Genomic DNA, 15,485 nt, shown 5'->3' on the forward strand with positions numbered 1-15,485 from the left:
ACACACACACACACACACACACACACACACACACACACACACACACACAACTAACCTTGGATACAGTTTCCTTTTAGAGACATAAAAAGCTCCTGAATCAACTCCAGTAACACTTCCCCAGACTCTCTTGGAAAGGAGCAGATGAATGAATTTGACAGAAAACTTTTTGCTTGAGATTTTCGGTTTCTCAGATTGCAGATTTAAGGGGTGAGCCTGCCAAGCGTTCCGTGACGCTCTGCGTGGTGGCTTCCGGCAGGGACACTCTGTACCAGCTGATAAATGAAAGGTTTCCCTGCATCACCTACTTATTCTTCATCACCTGCTCTGTCTCCCCTTTCCTGCACCAGGGCCTTGTCAACGACTTGAGAAGGAATAAGAACAAAAACAAACTTTTCTAGAATCGTGAAAAGACGCTGCGTACTGACGTTGGTGCTGAGTTCGGTCGATAAGACTACAGTGATGAATATAGCTATCCAAAGCTATCTTTTTCCAGGATAAAGTGGGCAGTAGAGGGTCAGGTCCCTCACACTGGAGTATCTGGACACTTCGGCCTGTGGCTTTGTGTTAGGAAGTATCTATTAAAGCAGCATCTGTCACAAGATGAAGTGGGTCATACATTTCCTCTGCTGAAAACCCTTCTCATTGTGCTTAAAATGAATTCCAAGCCCCCTAGGTTGGCCTCCCAAGCTCTATGGAGCCTAAGCCCTCTGCCCCCTTTCCCAAACTCATCTGGGACCACACTTGCCCTCAGCCTCTGTACCTCTGCCACACTGATGACACTCTCAAGTTCCCTCCAAAATGAAGAGGCATCTCCATGTCCCCTGCCTTCCCCCTGCTGCCTGGAACTCTCTTCCAGCACCTCGATCGATGGCTAGTTTCTTCTCTGTTCAGCGTCAATGTTTCCTTTTCAGAGAGGCCTTCCCTGACCCTGATCCTCTACTTTTATTCTCTGTCCTCATGTAACCGAGCAGGACCCTATGGGGCCTTCCCGGGACAGGCCCTCCCCCCGCCCCCCCCCCGCCCCGCCCCCGTATCCTCTGCTTTAGCTCCTCTCTGAAGTACCTAGATAATAGTATTGATGCAAATTTCCTGAGTTGTTCTACAGAGGTGAAAAGCCCCACCACGTGGAAGATGTTAACTACTTGATGACGGTGAGCACACAGCCCCAAGGCCTCCTGGAGCCTAAGGACTGATAATGTTGACCCCTGTGACACCGCACTGTTACCGCACCATCAGCCAATCAGAGAATTGTGCACGAGCTGATCACATACCCTGGGACCCACCCCCACCCCCGCCCCCGCCCCCGCCTCACCTGGCTTTTAAAACTGCTTTGCCGAAACCCTTTGAGGAGCTCGGGCTTTTTAGGGCACGAGCCACCCGTCTCCTTGCAGGGCCCCGCAAGAAACCTTTCCCCGCTCCTAACTCCAACGCTCAGTTTGTTTGGCCTCACTGTGCGTCGGGCGCACGGACTTCCGCTAACACTCCTACTGTGTTCTGGCTTTTCCTCACTGTGCCCGCCTACCAGAATTTCTAACTATTGGTTTGCTTACTTCTTTGTTTATTGTCTCTTTTCCACACTAGACTCTACTCCCTGAACCGGCAGGGACAATATCCACCTCTTCCACCACTGGAACCCAGGGTCAGGCACATAGTAGGTCCTTGGTACATATTTGCCACCTGAATGAACAGTGCCTCACCCAGGGCTTAAGTCCTATGCTTTCTAGTTTATAAAATACTTATTTATAGACTGTAAAGGAAGGCTTTGTGCACATGGAAATATCTCACCAACCTAAGATCCATGAGATGTGCTGTTAGGGTGAGAACATTCCAATCCTTTTTTACAACTAATGGTTCCTTCCCGTTTTCATGGTGGTTTTGTTTCAGCTGAGGTGTAATTTACATATATACTGCACGCATCTTGAGTGAATTTTGCATATGCACACGTGCGCAGAGGTCTAGATGGAGATGTAGAGAGATGTAGAATGTTTATAGCCCCCAGAAGGCTCCTGTGTGCCCCTTCTCAGTCAATATCCTCCAAAAGGTAGACACTATTATAATTTCTATCCATAGAGGTCAGTTTTGACTGTTTCTTAACATCGTAAATGGAGTCTTACATCATGAACACTTTCATGTACTTTTTTGCTCGAAAGTATGATTTTGAGACCCAACCATGTTGTGGTATATATCTCTGTAATTTGTGTTTTTTAATCACTTTGTAACATACCACAGTTTATTTATCCACTCAACAATTGAAGGTCATTTGGGTTGTATCCAGTTAATGGCTATTATAAGCCCTGCTACTGGGAACACTATTTATTGTATAAGTACTTTGGTGGATGTGAGAACTCAGATCTGCTGGGTGTCTGTCCTGGAGTGGAATCCCTCCCAGATCAGTCTATGTTTAGCCTTGGTAGATATTACCAAACAGTATTCCAACGTGGTAGTACCAGTTTATACTCTGCCTTGACCGATACCATGAACACTCTGTATTTCCCCGTACTTAATTTTGGCCATTTTGAATTGTGTATAGTGTACCTATTTGAGGCTTTGATTTGCCTTTCTCTGATGAAAACTGATGTTGAATGCATTTTAACATTTATGGGCCATAGGGGTATTTCAAGTGTGCATGTGTAAGTGTGAATTGCCTGTATATTTGAAGTACCTGCTTAAGTATTTTGACCGTTCTTACAAAATGAATTGTCTGTCTTTTTCGTATTAATTTGCAGAAGTTCTTTTTACATTTTGGATGTGAGTTATTTAACAACTCTATGTAATTAAGGTATTTATCTTCTCCCACTCTGAGGCTTTCCTTTTCACTCTCCTAATGGCGTAATTTGATGAACAGATACTCTTAATTTTAATGAAGGACAATGTACCCATCTTTTACGATAGTGCTTTCTGTGTTCCATGTAGTAAAATTTTGCCTACTTCAGGTCTATTACAGTGTTTTAAACTAAAGAATAGAGTGGGGGTTATATTAAAAGTGTCCGTGTACACTTGGAATGGCTTTTAGGACCGAGCTGGCTGAAGTGTGACAATAAACAGGGGGCTCTCCCAGACGCCTTATCGGAGCCCCTCCCACCCCTCCAAGCCTTGAATTCCTCTTCCTTCATGAGACGCTGCCAACCAGCTCCCCCCACCCCATTTCAGGAGGAGCTCAGGATGAGTTAATTTCATCTCTTGGTAACATCTTAGAAAGACTATAGGCCGAATCGCCCTCCTCCACGATCACCACTCAGAAATATCCAACTTAGGCAGAAAACACAGAAATTACACTACGTGGACAGAGTCATTCACCAGGTATATTTGAAATCTAAGCTCTTTGAGCTACACACGTGCACAAATGATTCAGTTGGTGGCAATCTCCCCCTCCTCCTCCATATTTAAACTTTTCAAACTTAAAATAGTGCTGAAGAGGTTTGCATGCTGTGGCTCACGGAGATGCTGAGGCAACTGTGACTTTCATGGTGCTCGAAGGGGCCACCGAAACCCTTCAAGGAGTCCCCCGTTTCTTCTCCCTCTCCTGGGACACGTGCTTCTCCCACCTCCCCAAACCCAACCTCATGAGAGAACTACTTGATCTGAGACAGATTAGCATTGACACTGCAATAAATGTCACCAAGACTAACCACTTGGGTCATACATCCCACTGAGGTTGTTTTTGATGACACACAACGGTCTTTTCAACTTTTACTAAATTTTGTTGCAAATGTCTGATGGATCTGTTTTAAAACATTGAAAAGTCATTTCCAAATAGTTTCTCTCACCCAGATTTCTCTAGAGCCTGCCTTCTAAAAATTCTGACGCTTGAGAAGAGAATCAGCACAAAATGGACTGTAGTTCTCAACTTCTTCCACTAGAGCGAAGAATTCTCCACTATTAAATCTAATCTTTTCGCTTGTCCATGAAAAACCAAAAACCTTCACAGCAAAGGAAAGTCAAAGCATTTGCTTGTTATATACTCCTCAGATTTTATTTTTCAAAGGAGCCTTCATTTTTCTATGGAAACTCAGGATTTTACAAGCAATGCTGTCTGTCCTCAGTTTCACCTGTACTGTATCCAGTACTATATTGCTATATTCACAGTAGAACGGACTTTTTGTTTCTGAGTAATCAGTCTAATGTTTTAAGTTTCCGATGAAACTTACACCTTAATCAAAAACCACAACAATCCTTCCATCAGGTGGCTGTGTTATTGTTCTTGTGTGTTTTTCTGAGGCTTGGGTAATGAAAGTATTTCCCCACTCCATCGTAATTGGCATTTGCATCTAAAGTAATTCATGAGTGTACAGGAGTAGATGAGGCCTGGCACATATAGCAGAAGGTAATGGTTCTATAGGTGTATCTTCTATAATGCACTTTGGGCTAGAGTAATAGAAAAATCACATGTAACAAAAACAAATACGTTTTTGAGCAATATGGCATTGCACGAGTAGGAACTGCATATATTTATCTATCAGTCTTTCCCTTTGAGTATGCTCAGTGGCTGCTACATTGATTTAGCTGCATTCCAATTGTCTGAAACCGACACTTGCTTCTTCGCTTTATTTCAAAACAACTGGTCTTGATAGCAAAGATGTTGGCTAATCATTTATATATTGGCATGAGAAGTTTTGTGCCCTTTCAAAATTCAGCATTATCCATAATAGAGTGTAATATTATCAGATTACCTGTATTAGTATATGAATGCATTCATAAGCAATGCACATATGTTTTAAAGCAGCTAATGGCTGAACAATCTCTAAATAAAAAACATCCAGATTTTTAAAAGCACAGCTGAAACATTTGTACAAATATACAAAGAGAAAAAAAACAATCATTCAGACACCATGAAACTTTTGTGATAAATAGATTTGTCTGAAATCGGTCTCTATCATCCTGGACAAGCCTCCCCAATGAGGCAGGGAAACTTCTACAATGAAATCGTGTTCAAAATCTACTGAGGGATGTCTTTGGGGCCAAGCTCAGTTTTTCCTCCAGGAATTTTAACAGAGCTATGAAGTCTTTGACTCAAAAGAGTGACTACACCAGACTTGTTAAGCTGGAGGATGCTGATAATTTTGCTAATCTAGATAGGACATGTCTGGATGCTGACAATCTGTGACTTATAGTATATCATCAAATCATGAAAATAAATGCTGGTGATCATGCATGTCCTGGGAATGTCGGGATGCAGAGGACTGAGGAGACCAGATAGGGATATCTCATGCAGTCAAAGTCAAGTTTACTTATGGTCCTACTTAAGTGGCCAGGAAAGAACAACGCACACACGTCAGGACTGGGACTGGAACGGCTCACAAGCAACACAGGTGCTATTTGTCACTGATGTCTCCGGCTTGGATCATCATGAGAGCATGAAGGTTAGGCTGTGCTGATTGTTTAATAAGAAAATACTACTTTTTTTCCTAGAATCTTCTAAATAATGTATTATACTTGATGGGTATGATATGATCAGGAAACATATCACCTTTTCCTAGCCCTTTTGTCCGAGAGGCTTGATTACAAGGAAGGAATCTCAAACAACCAAACACCCAGGGATTTAAAGGCAATTAAATTTTTTTTTTTTTTTGACAAACAAACAACAGGGGGGGGAAGCATGATAAAGAGGAGACAGGTATTCTCTTCGAGGTGGAGCAGTGAGCTCAGTTGGACACGGAGGGCGGCGGGCCAGGACGCCGGGTCTGGATGATTTTTGGCTTTGGGGACATCTTTGGATCCTCTTCTTCCTCGATGTCACTGTCACACACGTGCACGACGACACTTGGGGTGGACTCAGTCCCTGCGTGGAGCTCATACTTCTCTCCTGAAAAGGAAGAGAAATGGGGGTAAGAAAGCGGGAGGGATTTCTACACAAATGATTTGGTGAAGTTTGTTTAGGAAGTGAGGGCGCATTTTACGTGTCTCAGGACATGCTGAGTCTTCTCCAGGGGTGGTGTTGGAAAGTGAAATGAGATTGATCAGTCTCTGCATCTCGGCTCTACCGCCTGTCACCTGTACAGCCCTGAACAGGCCCCTTCACCTCTCTTAGCCTCAGCATCCGCAGCTGTAAACTTCAAAATGGTAATAACTACAGTCCAAAGGATTGCGGTGATGACTCAGTGGGCCTGGCAGTAAGTTACCAGTTTCTCTTCTATTTCCCAGCGTTGCTGTTAACGGCTGAGTAATCTTGGGCCCCTCACCTCACTCCTTCATCTTTTGGAGAAGTTCTCCAAGTTCTCCTCCTGCTGTACATTTCTTATGGCAAGAGCTGCCCCAGGATGGAATAAGGTGGAATCGCTGCTCATCTGGGATTTGCAGTGGTTACACGGTAACAGGATTTGATGACGGTCAAGTTCCCTCCAGTTGCAAGACTCTAGTAGTCTATTCTTTTTTTTTTTTTTTTTTTTTTTTTTTTTTTTTTCTCTCACTGTTGTGGCCTCTCCCGTTGCGGAGCACAGGCTCCGGACGCGCAGGCTCAGCGGCCATGGCTCACGGGCCCAGCCGCTCCGCGGCACGTGGGATCCTCCCGGACCGGGGCACGAACCCGCGTCCCCTGCATCGGCAGGCGGACTCGCAACCACTGCGCCACCAGGGAAGCCTCTAGTAGTCTATTCTTGACTGGCTCTTCTTGTAGTCAATTCACTATTAGCCAGCAGGCTTCCTGTCTCTGTTTCACTTCAAGGTGTATCTACTGAGCATCTCCCATGCTCTGGCCCATTGCTAATCATAAAGGATACAAGGCACATTCAAAAATATTTGTGTCTTCCACAAGAGCACAGCCCAGTGATGGCACATGGAAACAGAAAGTACCACAAAATACTATGGAAAGCGCTGGGGTGGCAATATATGTCAAGGACAGTGGTACCAAATTGCAAGGAGCAAGTAACTCTGAAAGGCTTCCCAGTGGAGGCGACAGCTGACCTGGGTCTAAAAGACAAGTAGAAGGTGTCCAGGAGGTGGGAGGGTGCAAGGGGCATTCTCAATCTGCATGCTTGTAACTTCTCAGGTTAACTGCTGACACACTTAATCTTCTTCCGACATCCTATCTTTCCTTTCCCATCCTTCATGAATGGGAAACACCGAAAAGCAATGTCTCCCAGACACCCTCCTGGTCAGTGGCTCTCCAGGTCTCACTAGATCAAGTCCTCATTTCTTAGACTAGGACAAAAGACTCTGCACAGTCTCTCGCCAATCATGACAGCCACATTTGTATACTCGCCAAACCAGCTACTTTTATTTGCTATAGTCTCACCTAGTTCCTGAAGTCCTGCCCTCCCTCCAGGATCAAAGCCAGACACCACTCAGTCCAGGCATCTTGCCTGTCATCTTCAGTCTGCAGTGGACAGTGCCCTTCCGGAGGGCCGGGGCCAGGACTGTCAGCGCCAGAGCTGGGGTAGCATTTATGTGCTCCTGTGTGCACCCTGGTAAGTGTCCATGGTGAAAACAGCAAATGCTTGCAAGGCACAGTTTTAAATTTAGTGCTGACATTAGGGACTGAGAAGCACTGACAATGCAATAAGCATCGAATCTCTTCTAAGTGATGCTGAGGAGGATGTAAATGTTCAGAGTCATTTGTTGCTATGGGTTGAACTGTGTTCCCCACCCCCGCCCCTATCCCCACCAAAGATGGTGAAGTCCTAACCCCCAGTACCTATGACCATGACCTTATTTGGAAATAGGCTCTTCACAGATGACTAAGTTAAAATGAGGCCATTACGGTGGGCCCTATTTCAAAATGACTGGTTTCCTTATGAAAAGGGGAAATTAGGACATGGGCACTCATCCAGGGAGAACTCCATGTGAAGACTGAACTTCTGTTGCCACAATCCAAGGAACGACCAGAAGCTACAAGAGAAGCCTGGACCAGATCCTCCCCCAGCACCTTCAGAAGGAGCATTGCCCTGTGTTGATCCAACACCTTGATCTTGGACTTCTAACCTCCAGAACGTGAAGCAACACACTGCTGTTGTGTAAGCCACTCAGTTTGTGGTCCTCTGTTATGGCAGCCCTAGCAAACGGATACAGCCATATCTTGCTAAGAGAGTTCTCTTTCTGCTAAGAGTCAGAGAAGTCTTTATTAGACCTCCACCCCACCCCGAACCAACATCCTGGATGAGGGCACCGGATAGTTCACAAAAATGGAGCATTACACCTCCAGCACTTCCCTGGATCTTGGCAGCAACAAAGAGGGCAAGAACTAGCTAGAGCCACCGAAATATGGCCATAAAGACTCTATAACTTCAAGTCGAGATCAGGTGAAATTGTAGGTAGAGAGAGTTATGTGAATAAGGTTGACTTTTTTGATACAGAGAGCTGACGGGGCCGGTGTGGATTCAGGAGAGGAGAGTGACAAAAACAGGGGACATGGAGCAGAACTCATGCTAGGCTTTGCTTCCCTGCCGGCTAGCAGCGATGGATAGTCTGTCCGAACCTAACTTCCCTGTAATCAACACTGAACTTATTATCCTACGTGCCCTTGTAGCTGGGATGTACACATTGACGCTACTCACAGCTCATTTAATTGTGTTTGTTCCATTCTCCTTAAAGCAATTTGTCATTTTTATCAAAAGCCCAAGGCAGAAGAACCACTGCAGACGTTGCTAAGGAGAGGAAGCTGCGTGCAGCCGGCTTCACCTGAGAGTTCCATGAGAGGCTCTGGGCAACAGGTGGGCAGACCTTGGGTGGTGGCTTCTTTGAGCAGCGGTTTCCAAACACCTGACAGCTTACTGGGGCTGCTTGTTGCAAAGAGAGTTTACCAGCATGAGGATGCAACTCTACAACTTCAGATGTAGTGGCATCTACTTTGGTACCCAGCACCCCTAGGCGCTTCTCCGTGGTTCAGTGTCTGGGTGGACACTGTTACATGGTTTGGTGTGACAGGCCGGGGGCAGTGGTCCTGTGAGGATGCTGGTGTGCAAATAACTTGCCCCCTCCCTTCCTCCAGTCCGCGTCATAATTTTTCGTTGGAAAATGATAACAGTGCGGGGAGAGGGTAGTAGAGGGAAGGATGCTGAAGATGCATACGGGGGAAGAAGCAAGGCATCCCAGATCAGCTCTGCAGCCCCTGCCGGCCACCAGAACTCTTCGTCTTTGGCCTTCTCATCTTTGTTTCTGGGAGAACAGCAAATCCTGTGGACAATGATGGAGTTCATCGTACCCAGGGTTTCTAGAATTTTCTCTTTCCTCCCGGAACGCTTTGCAAGCCTGAATGAGAGACACCTTCAGACAAGAAACAGAGAAAGAAATAATTTCTGAGTAATCAGATGAGGTAGTTCTTGTTTTTCTGCACAGGATTCCTTCGACGTCCTCCTGTTTGGAGAAGCAGTGCCTTTTGCAGAGACACTAGTGGCCGCCGTGGTCCCCTCAGTTGCCCTGTTGGGTGTGATGCAGGGATGAGGCAAGCAGCAGCCTCTCATCTTCTGATGGGGGGATGACAGAAAAGAATCTGCCATGGCAGATGGAGACCAAGGGACCTGGGGGTGAGACAGTGACAGCAGGGACCCCAGCCAGGGGACTGACCAGATGTTGCCCTTTCTTCATCTGTTGGAAAGAAGCTAGCTTTAAAAAAAAAATAGTAGTAAAATATGCATAATGAAGCTAGCCGTTTGATGAAACCCTTTCTCTGTCCTGGCTTGGATAAAGAACATTCTCTTAAAGATACCTCTGGTTGCAGTGTGTTTATCTATTTGAAAGGAGACGCTTTCCTCTTGGACTAGGTGTGCTGGGGGCACGCTTGGGATGCGGGCCACCCTGTGCAGGGCAACTTTCACATTGAGTTAACAAAGTCAGACTACTTGGTAGTGGAGCCGTTTTACTGCTGTGACCCCATTAATGCTGATATCTCACTGTTCTATTTTTGGAAACTTTCTTACTATCAAAATGCGGCAAAGCCCAACAGCTGCTGAGAGCCCACAGAATCAAAAGACATAGCTTTGGTCTTGCTGGATTGAACTTTTCTGTTTTTGGCCTCACTTTCCCTTTGGGCTTCAGCTAATTCCTCTACCATGAAGGCTGACGTCAGTGCCGTCACCCCCTGGGGACCCACTGGGCTCAGGAGGCGACGAGGAGGGATGGCCAAACAGACCAGTGTGTCTTTTCAAGGCCAAGCCAAGGCTCACCCTTCACACTCGCAACTCCTCGAGTCCGTATGCAAACTGTCCTCTCCCCGGGCCTCAGAAAAGAGGCCAGGACCAGAAGCCCTCAGAAGACGCCTTGGTTAGGGTTTTCTACCTCCTTCCATGAAACAAATTCCCAGCCAAGCAAGTGTAAACTCCTCTGGCACGTGGTCACACGTTAAATTCTCATCCAGGCCTTTGGAACTGTCACGGGCTTGGGCACAGTTCAAAAGACGTGTGTAAGTTTTAGCTTTCCCACTAAGCTAAAAACCACTGAAGGGCAGGTATTTGTCCTATTTTCTGTGAGCTCTCAGTGCCAGGACATAGGAGGTGTCACAGACACTTGCCATCTATCTGAAACACAACAGCAGCTATTTACTGAGCCCTCACTAAATGCCAGACACAGCTCTAAGTACTTCACATAAATTGGATATTTCATTACGGCAACGGCTCTGTAATGCGGGTTTCATAATGTCTCGACGATACAGGAGGACATTGAGATCACACAGGTAGTGAATGGCAGAGCCACGATTCAAAGTCGGGTCCACCTGACCTCAAAGAATGCGTTCATAATCCCTCTCCAGCCCTGCCTCTCACGATTCTACTGCTTTCTGATTCTACAAGAGAGTCTGCTGAAAGTCTGCTGAAAGTCCTGGTTTTAACTTTTCATATTCTTTCATGGCAACTCACGTTTTTGTGAACAGTCTGCAGCTAAAGTTGGGCATTTACTCCTTCTGCATCTTGCCCCTTTTTGTTTTGGCCTATTGCTAGTTATTCTAGGTAAGATCTCCTTGACAGTGAACCTTTTTAGAAGACAACACTTAGTAAATTATAAAAAATAAAGGGACTATAAACTATAGACTGAGATAATTTGCATCCCTTATGGTAACTTTGGACTCTCTGGAAATAGATCCTCCATGATTTCTTGTTGCTTTACCTTTACTACCTCTCATATTCAAGGTGAATTCTCAACAGGAAAGTTACGTGTTGTAGTAGATCGACTGTGTTTTGCAAAGATGGTCATAATATTTCCTGCCCGCCATTACTCTTCTAGAACCTTGCCACTCTGGCACTGAGGACTGCTCCCTCTTTGCTCCTTCCCCTAAAATCTGGGCAGCCCTCTAGGATGCCTTGACTAATACAGTATGGCAGAAGCAACCAGTGTGACTTCTGAGTTAGGTCACAAAAGTGCCAGGCACTACCACCTGGCTCTGCCAGGGTGCTCATGCTTGGAACCCCGCCTCCATATTGTAAGGAAGCCCAAGCAGCACACGAAGTGGCTCCCACGGAGAGAAACCACAGCTTATCTGGGCTGTCAGCCAACAGCCATGCCAACTCGCCAGCCAAGTGAGTGAACCATCTTGAAAGCTGATTCGCCCGTCCCCAGGTGAGCGGCCCCAGCAATGCTGCATGAAGCAGAGATGAGCGGCCCCCCTGGGCCCTGCTCCAAGAGCAAATTTGTGAGCAAAATAAATGACTGTTGTTGCTCAAGCCCTACATTTTGGGGTAGCTTGTTATGTAGCAATTGATAAGTGGGGCACAGGTCACGTAAGTTCTTTGTTCAAAAGCAAGCTAACCCCCTACAATTGAGTTGAAATTCATTGCCTTTGGTGTTTTTTCCTCTTTTCTTCCCTGCTCAGGGTGCTATGTTACAATGGATACTTCAGTTCCAGTGATTCCTTCCAAGGGAAGGGAGTTCCATTAGCCCATCACTGGGACCCCTCTCTCTGGCCCTTCTTTTACTCCTCCCCAGTGGAAGAGGAGTGACATCTAACGGGTACCTTTGGGGAAAGGAACTGGCAATGCCAGCTCACCCTGTGCCACCTCTCTCTTGATCCAGCCCTGCGTGCAAAGGGCTTGTGCTCTGCCATGCTCTCGGCCACGTGCTAAGCCCAGCAGAAAAAAACCCTGCACTGTGGGGCAGTCTGACTGTTTCCATCTCTGGGACAGGCTGGGTAAAACTGCATGGCTCTGGGTTCACTATTTTGTTTTTTAAATAGGATTCCTTTGGCTAGTTTTTTTGGTTTTGTTTTGTTTTCTGTATGCGCCGTGAGACTTGTGGGATCTTAGTTCTCTGACCAGGGATTGAACCCGGGCCCACAGCAATGAAAGTGCAGAGTCCTAACCACTGGACAGCCAGGGAATTCCCTGGATTTGACTATTAGGGAGCCCTGGCTGTCACTCATCTTGGCCAACTTCTCAGCGTTAGCCTTTCATCAGAAACAAAGCTGGCATTATTAATCTTATCTACCTTATTTCTTATCTAACCCTCAGCAAGTTCTGAACCAAACAGGAAAAAAGCAGGTGTCAGTTATTAATCTATACTGAGTTTTAAGAATGGATGATGGCTTATCAAGGCATGTGCCAAGAGCATCTCTAACTCGACCCGTGAACACAGGGCCATGCTGTGTTGTGTGCTGAGTGCTACACTTCAGTTTGGATTAACAGCCCTTTACATTTGATTAAGAAGAAAACTGAAAATGCCAGTAGTAAAATCATTTCAGGCTTGGTCATGTTGAGTTGACACTGCAAACCCCTACCCCCAATTTTTAAAATTGTAAATGTGATTTTTTTTTTCAAGAGGAAGTAGCGGGCATGAGTCCTGATTTATGGAATAAGTAAAACGGAATTTCCATGTGGGTTATTTTTACTGAACATGCTGCCTGTTGGGAGATTGAACACAGAGACTGAGGGAAGGGTTTAGAATGATTTGAAATGTGTTTGAAAGGGTTCACATTTGGATTGCCTTTTTTTTTAGGGGTTAGGGTTAGGACTTGATAGCATTTGTCAGGGAGGGGAGGGCCCACAAGCCCTGGATCACCATTCTCTGGTCAACTGTGTAGACGGAGGCACATGGCCCTGGTCCGGCTCTCAGATAGGGGAGAGGTGGGGAGCCGGGAAGGGGTGAGGGGTGACTTGTACCTCCTTTCCTCCACCCCAGGCACCAGCCAGTATTTGAGCTTACTGTCTTTTAACCCTCTCTCACTCCTGGCAGGGCAGATGCTGGTTTGCTTTGGGGCCCAATGGGTTCCTCAGTAGAAGGACTGAGTTACAGTGAAAAACATCATAAAGTTTCTCAAAGCTGCACCCCTCCCTCCCACAGATATGTTATTTAACGATATTTTTAAGTTATTTACTGGCAATCTTGTCTTCCCCTATTTTTCCAAAGGGAAGGAAAGAAAATGTGTGTCTGTGTCTGGGAAGGGGGCGGGGAACATGTCTCTGTACTGTCCCCCCCTCTTGCCCCTCTTGTTTCTGCTCCCACACTGGTACCTGACACCTTACTAGGCACTCCTGGCCTCTGTGTCTCTGATGACTCTTTGCCATATTTGAGAACCACCTGATAAATACCACCATAGTGTAATTAGTGTGCTTCTCAATCAAAGGTGCTACATTCCCGATGGTGTCTGTAAATGTGATGTGGAATTTTTTTTTTTTTTTTCGTTGTCATAGGGACTGGGTAGGGTGTGGATACTGGCATTTAGTAGGTGAGGCCCAAAGATGCTAAATGTACTGCATTGTCAGTTCCAAAATGTCACATTGAGAAACACTGAGCTAAGAGCTTAACATGGGCACTTACATTTCAGCAGGAGACTAAGATATGGTTTGAAAATCAGGTGACAGTAAGTAGGTAACACACACTAAGCATTTACTATTATCTCATTTGATGTTTGCAACAATCCGATTTTACGGTTGAGGATGCTGAGACACAGAGAGGTTAAGAAAGTTGCTCAAAGTCACACAGCTAATAAAAGGTGGAGGCTGGATTCAAACTCACATCCTGAGTTTTAATCATCATCCTAAAGCAAGAGAAATACCTCTCTTCAAGTTGGAGCTTGATTGACAGCTACAAAATAAAAGAGGAGATGACCCAGGGCAGAGGAACTTACTGAAACTTTAAAAATCACAGCTGGGAGTTTCCTGGTGGTCTAGCGGTGAGGATTTGGCGCTTTCACTGCCGTGGTCTGGGTTCAATCCCGGGTCGGGGAACTGAGATCCCGCAGCCATGCAGTGTGGCCAAAAATATAAATAAATAAATAAATAAATAAATAAACAAACAAAATCACAGCTATTTGTTAGCCACCTCTTCATCAGATCAGTCTAAGAGTGGAGAAAGAACTGATTTTCTAAGCAGAAGTAGAAAGAGGGATTTAGGATTTTTTTAAAAAAACCCAGGGAGGAAGAAGTATTTGCAGAGAGGGAAGTCTTCCGCAAATTTTTTCTCTCTGATTCCATAGTGATTCCACAAGCTCATATTTAATTTTGGGAAACCTCGGAGAAAAATGCGGTAGGTAGACTTGAGGGCAGGATGAGTCACTGAAAAGCAACTCTGTCCCTTTCCTTTGCGCAGCAGCTATTTCTGTCCAAAAAACGCCCTCTAAGCTTGGGTGGCAGAAGGTATAAAGCAAAGCCTAGACCGACCCAAACATTTCACTGGCAGTTCCGGGAACAAGCCCATGTAAATAACAACCAACACCTCAAAGGACACGCGCCTTGTTCTTACTGCCTGGTAGACTCTGTAATTCATGTACTGGCAGAGGAAACAAGAAATCTCCCTGAGGACGCCTTGCTAAACAGTACTGCTCAGGGCAGAGTGACCGTACAGCCCACTATGGATCTGATAGTTCTTATGTGCAAGGCACTGGGCTAAGTGCTTTATGTATATTACTTATTGTGTCTTCATAATGAGCTTGCAAGTTGTCAAATAATCACCATTAAATAAAAAGAGGTGCAGAGGGGGAAGTAAATTGCTCCAGGTCACCACAGACAAGTGGTGGAGACAAGACTCCAATGGAGGTCCACCGAGTGGGAAAGCATGACCGCCATATTGCCTGTGATGTTCAGGAATTAGGTTGGGAGGGCACAGAAAAGACATCAGGGCTGTACATGGACCTCCCTGCCTCAGTAGGTCTGGAATATGTGCGTGTTAGGAAAAGATTATCCATGTGAGTGATCGGGGGTCTTCTTCCTCACCCACCCCTATCCTCAGTCCTGATCTTCATCAAAGTAGGAAAACAGAAGTGGCCTTTGGTAAGACGGAGGAGGGATAAGGGGGGGAAGAGGAGGAGGGAGGTGGGGAGAGGCAGAACACTTCCATAGTTTTGTTTTAAGAGGTGCTCTATTTCAATAAAAGAAAGTTTGCCTCACACATGTCAGAATGGCTATCCTCAAAAAGTCTTACCAAAAAAAAAAAAAAGTCTTACAAATAACAAATATTGGTGAGGATGTGGAGAAAAGGGAACCTTTGTACACTATTGGTGGGAATGTAAATTGGTGCAGCCACTGTGGAAAACAGTATAGCGAGCGGTTCCTCAAAAAATTAAACATAGGACTACCATATGTTCCAGCAATTCCACTCTTGGGTATTTATCTGGAAAAAATAAAAACACT

General features: G+C 45.6%; 1 protein-coding gene across 1 annotated transcript in view; it reads right to left on the bottom strand.

Moving 5' to 3' along the window:
• Positions 1-5,538: 5,538 nt before the first annotated feature.
• The window catches only part of RCAN2 (regulator of calcineurin 2), a 264,663-nt gene continuing 254,716 nt past the window's right edge, over positions 5,539-15,485 (bottom strand). Inside the window, exon 5 of the mRNA XM_028479262.2 lies at positions 5,539-5,803. Coding sequence (XP_028335063.1) covers positions 5,643-5,803 — 161 coding nt within the window. The 3' untranslated portion in view covers positions 5,539-5,642. The remainder of the gene's footprint in view (positions 5,804-15,485) is intronic.

Source organism: Physeter macrocephalus, chromosome 18 (genome assembly GCF_002837175.3).
Source record: "Physeter macrocephalus isolate SW-GA chromosome 18, ASM283717v5, whole genome shotgun sequence".
Lineage (NCBI taxonomy): Eukaryota > Metazoa > Chordata > Mammalia > Artiodactyla > Physeteridae > Physeter > Physeter macrocephalus.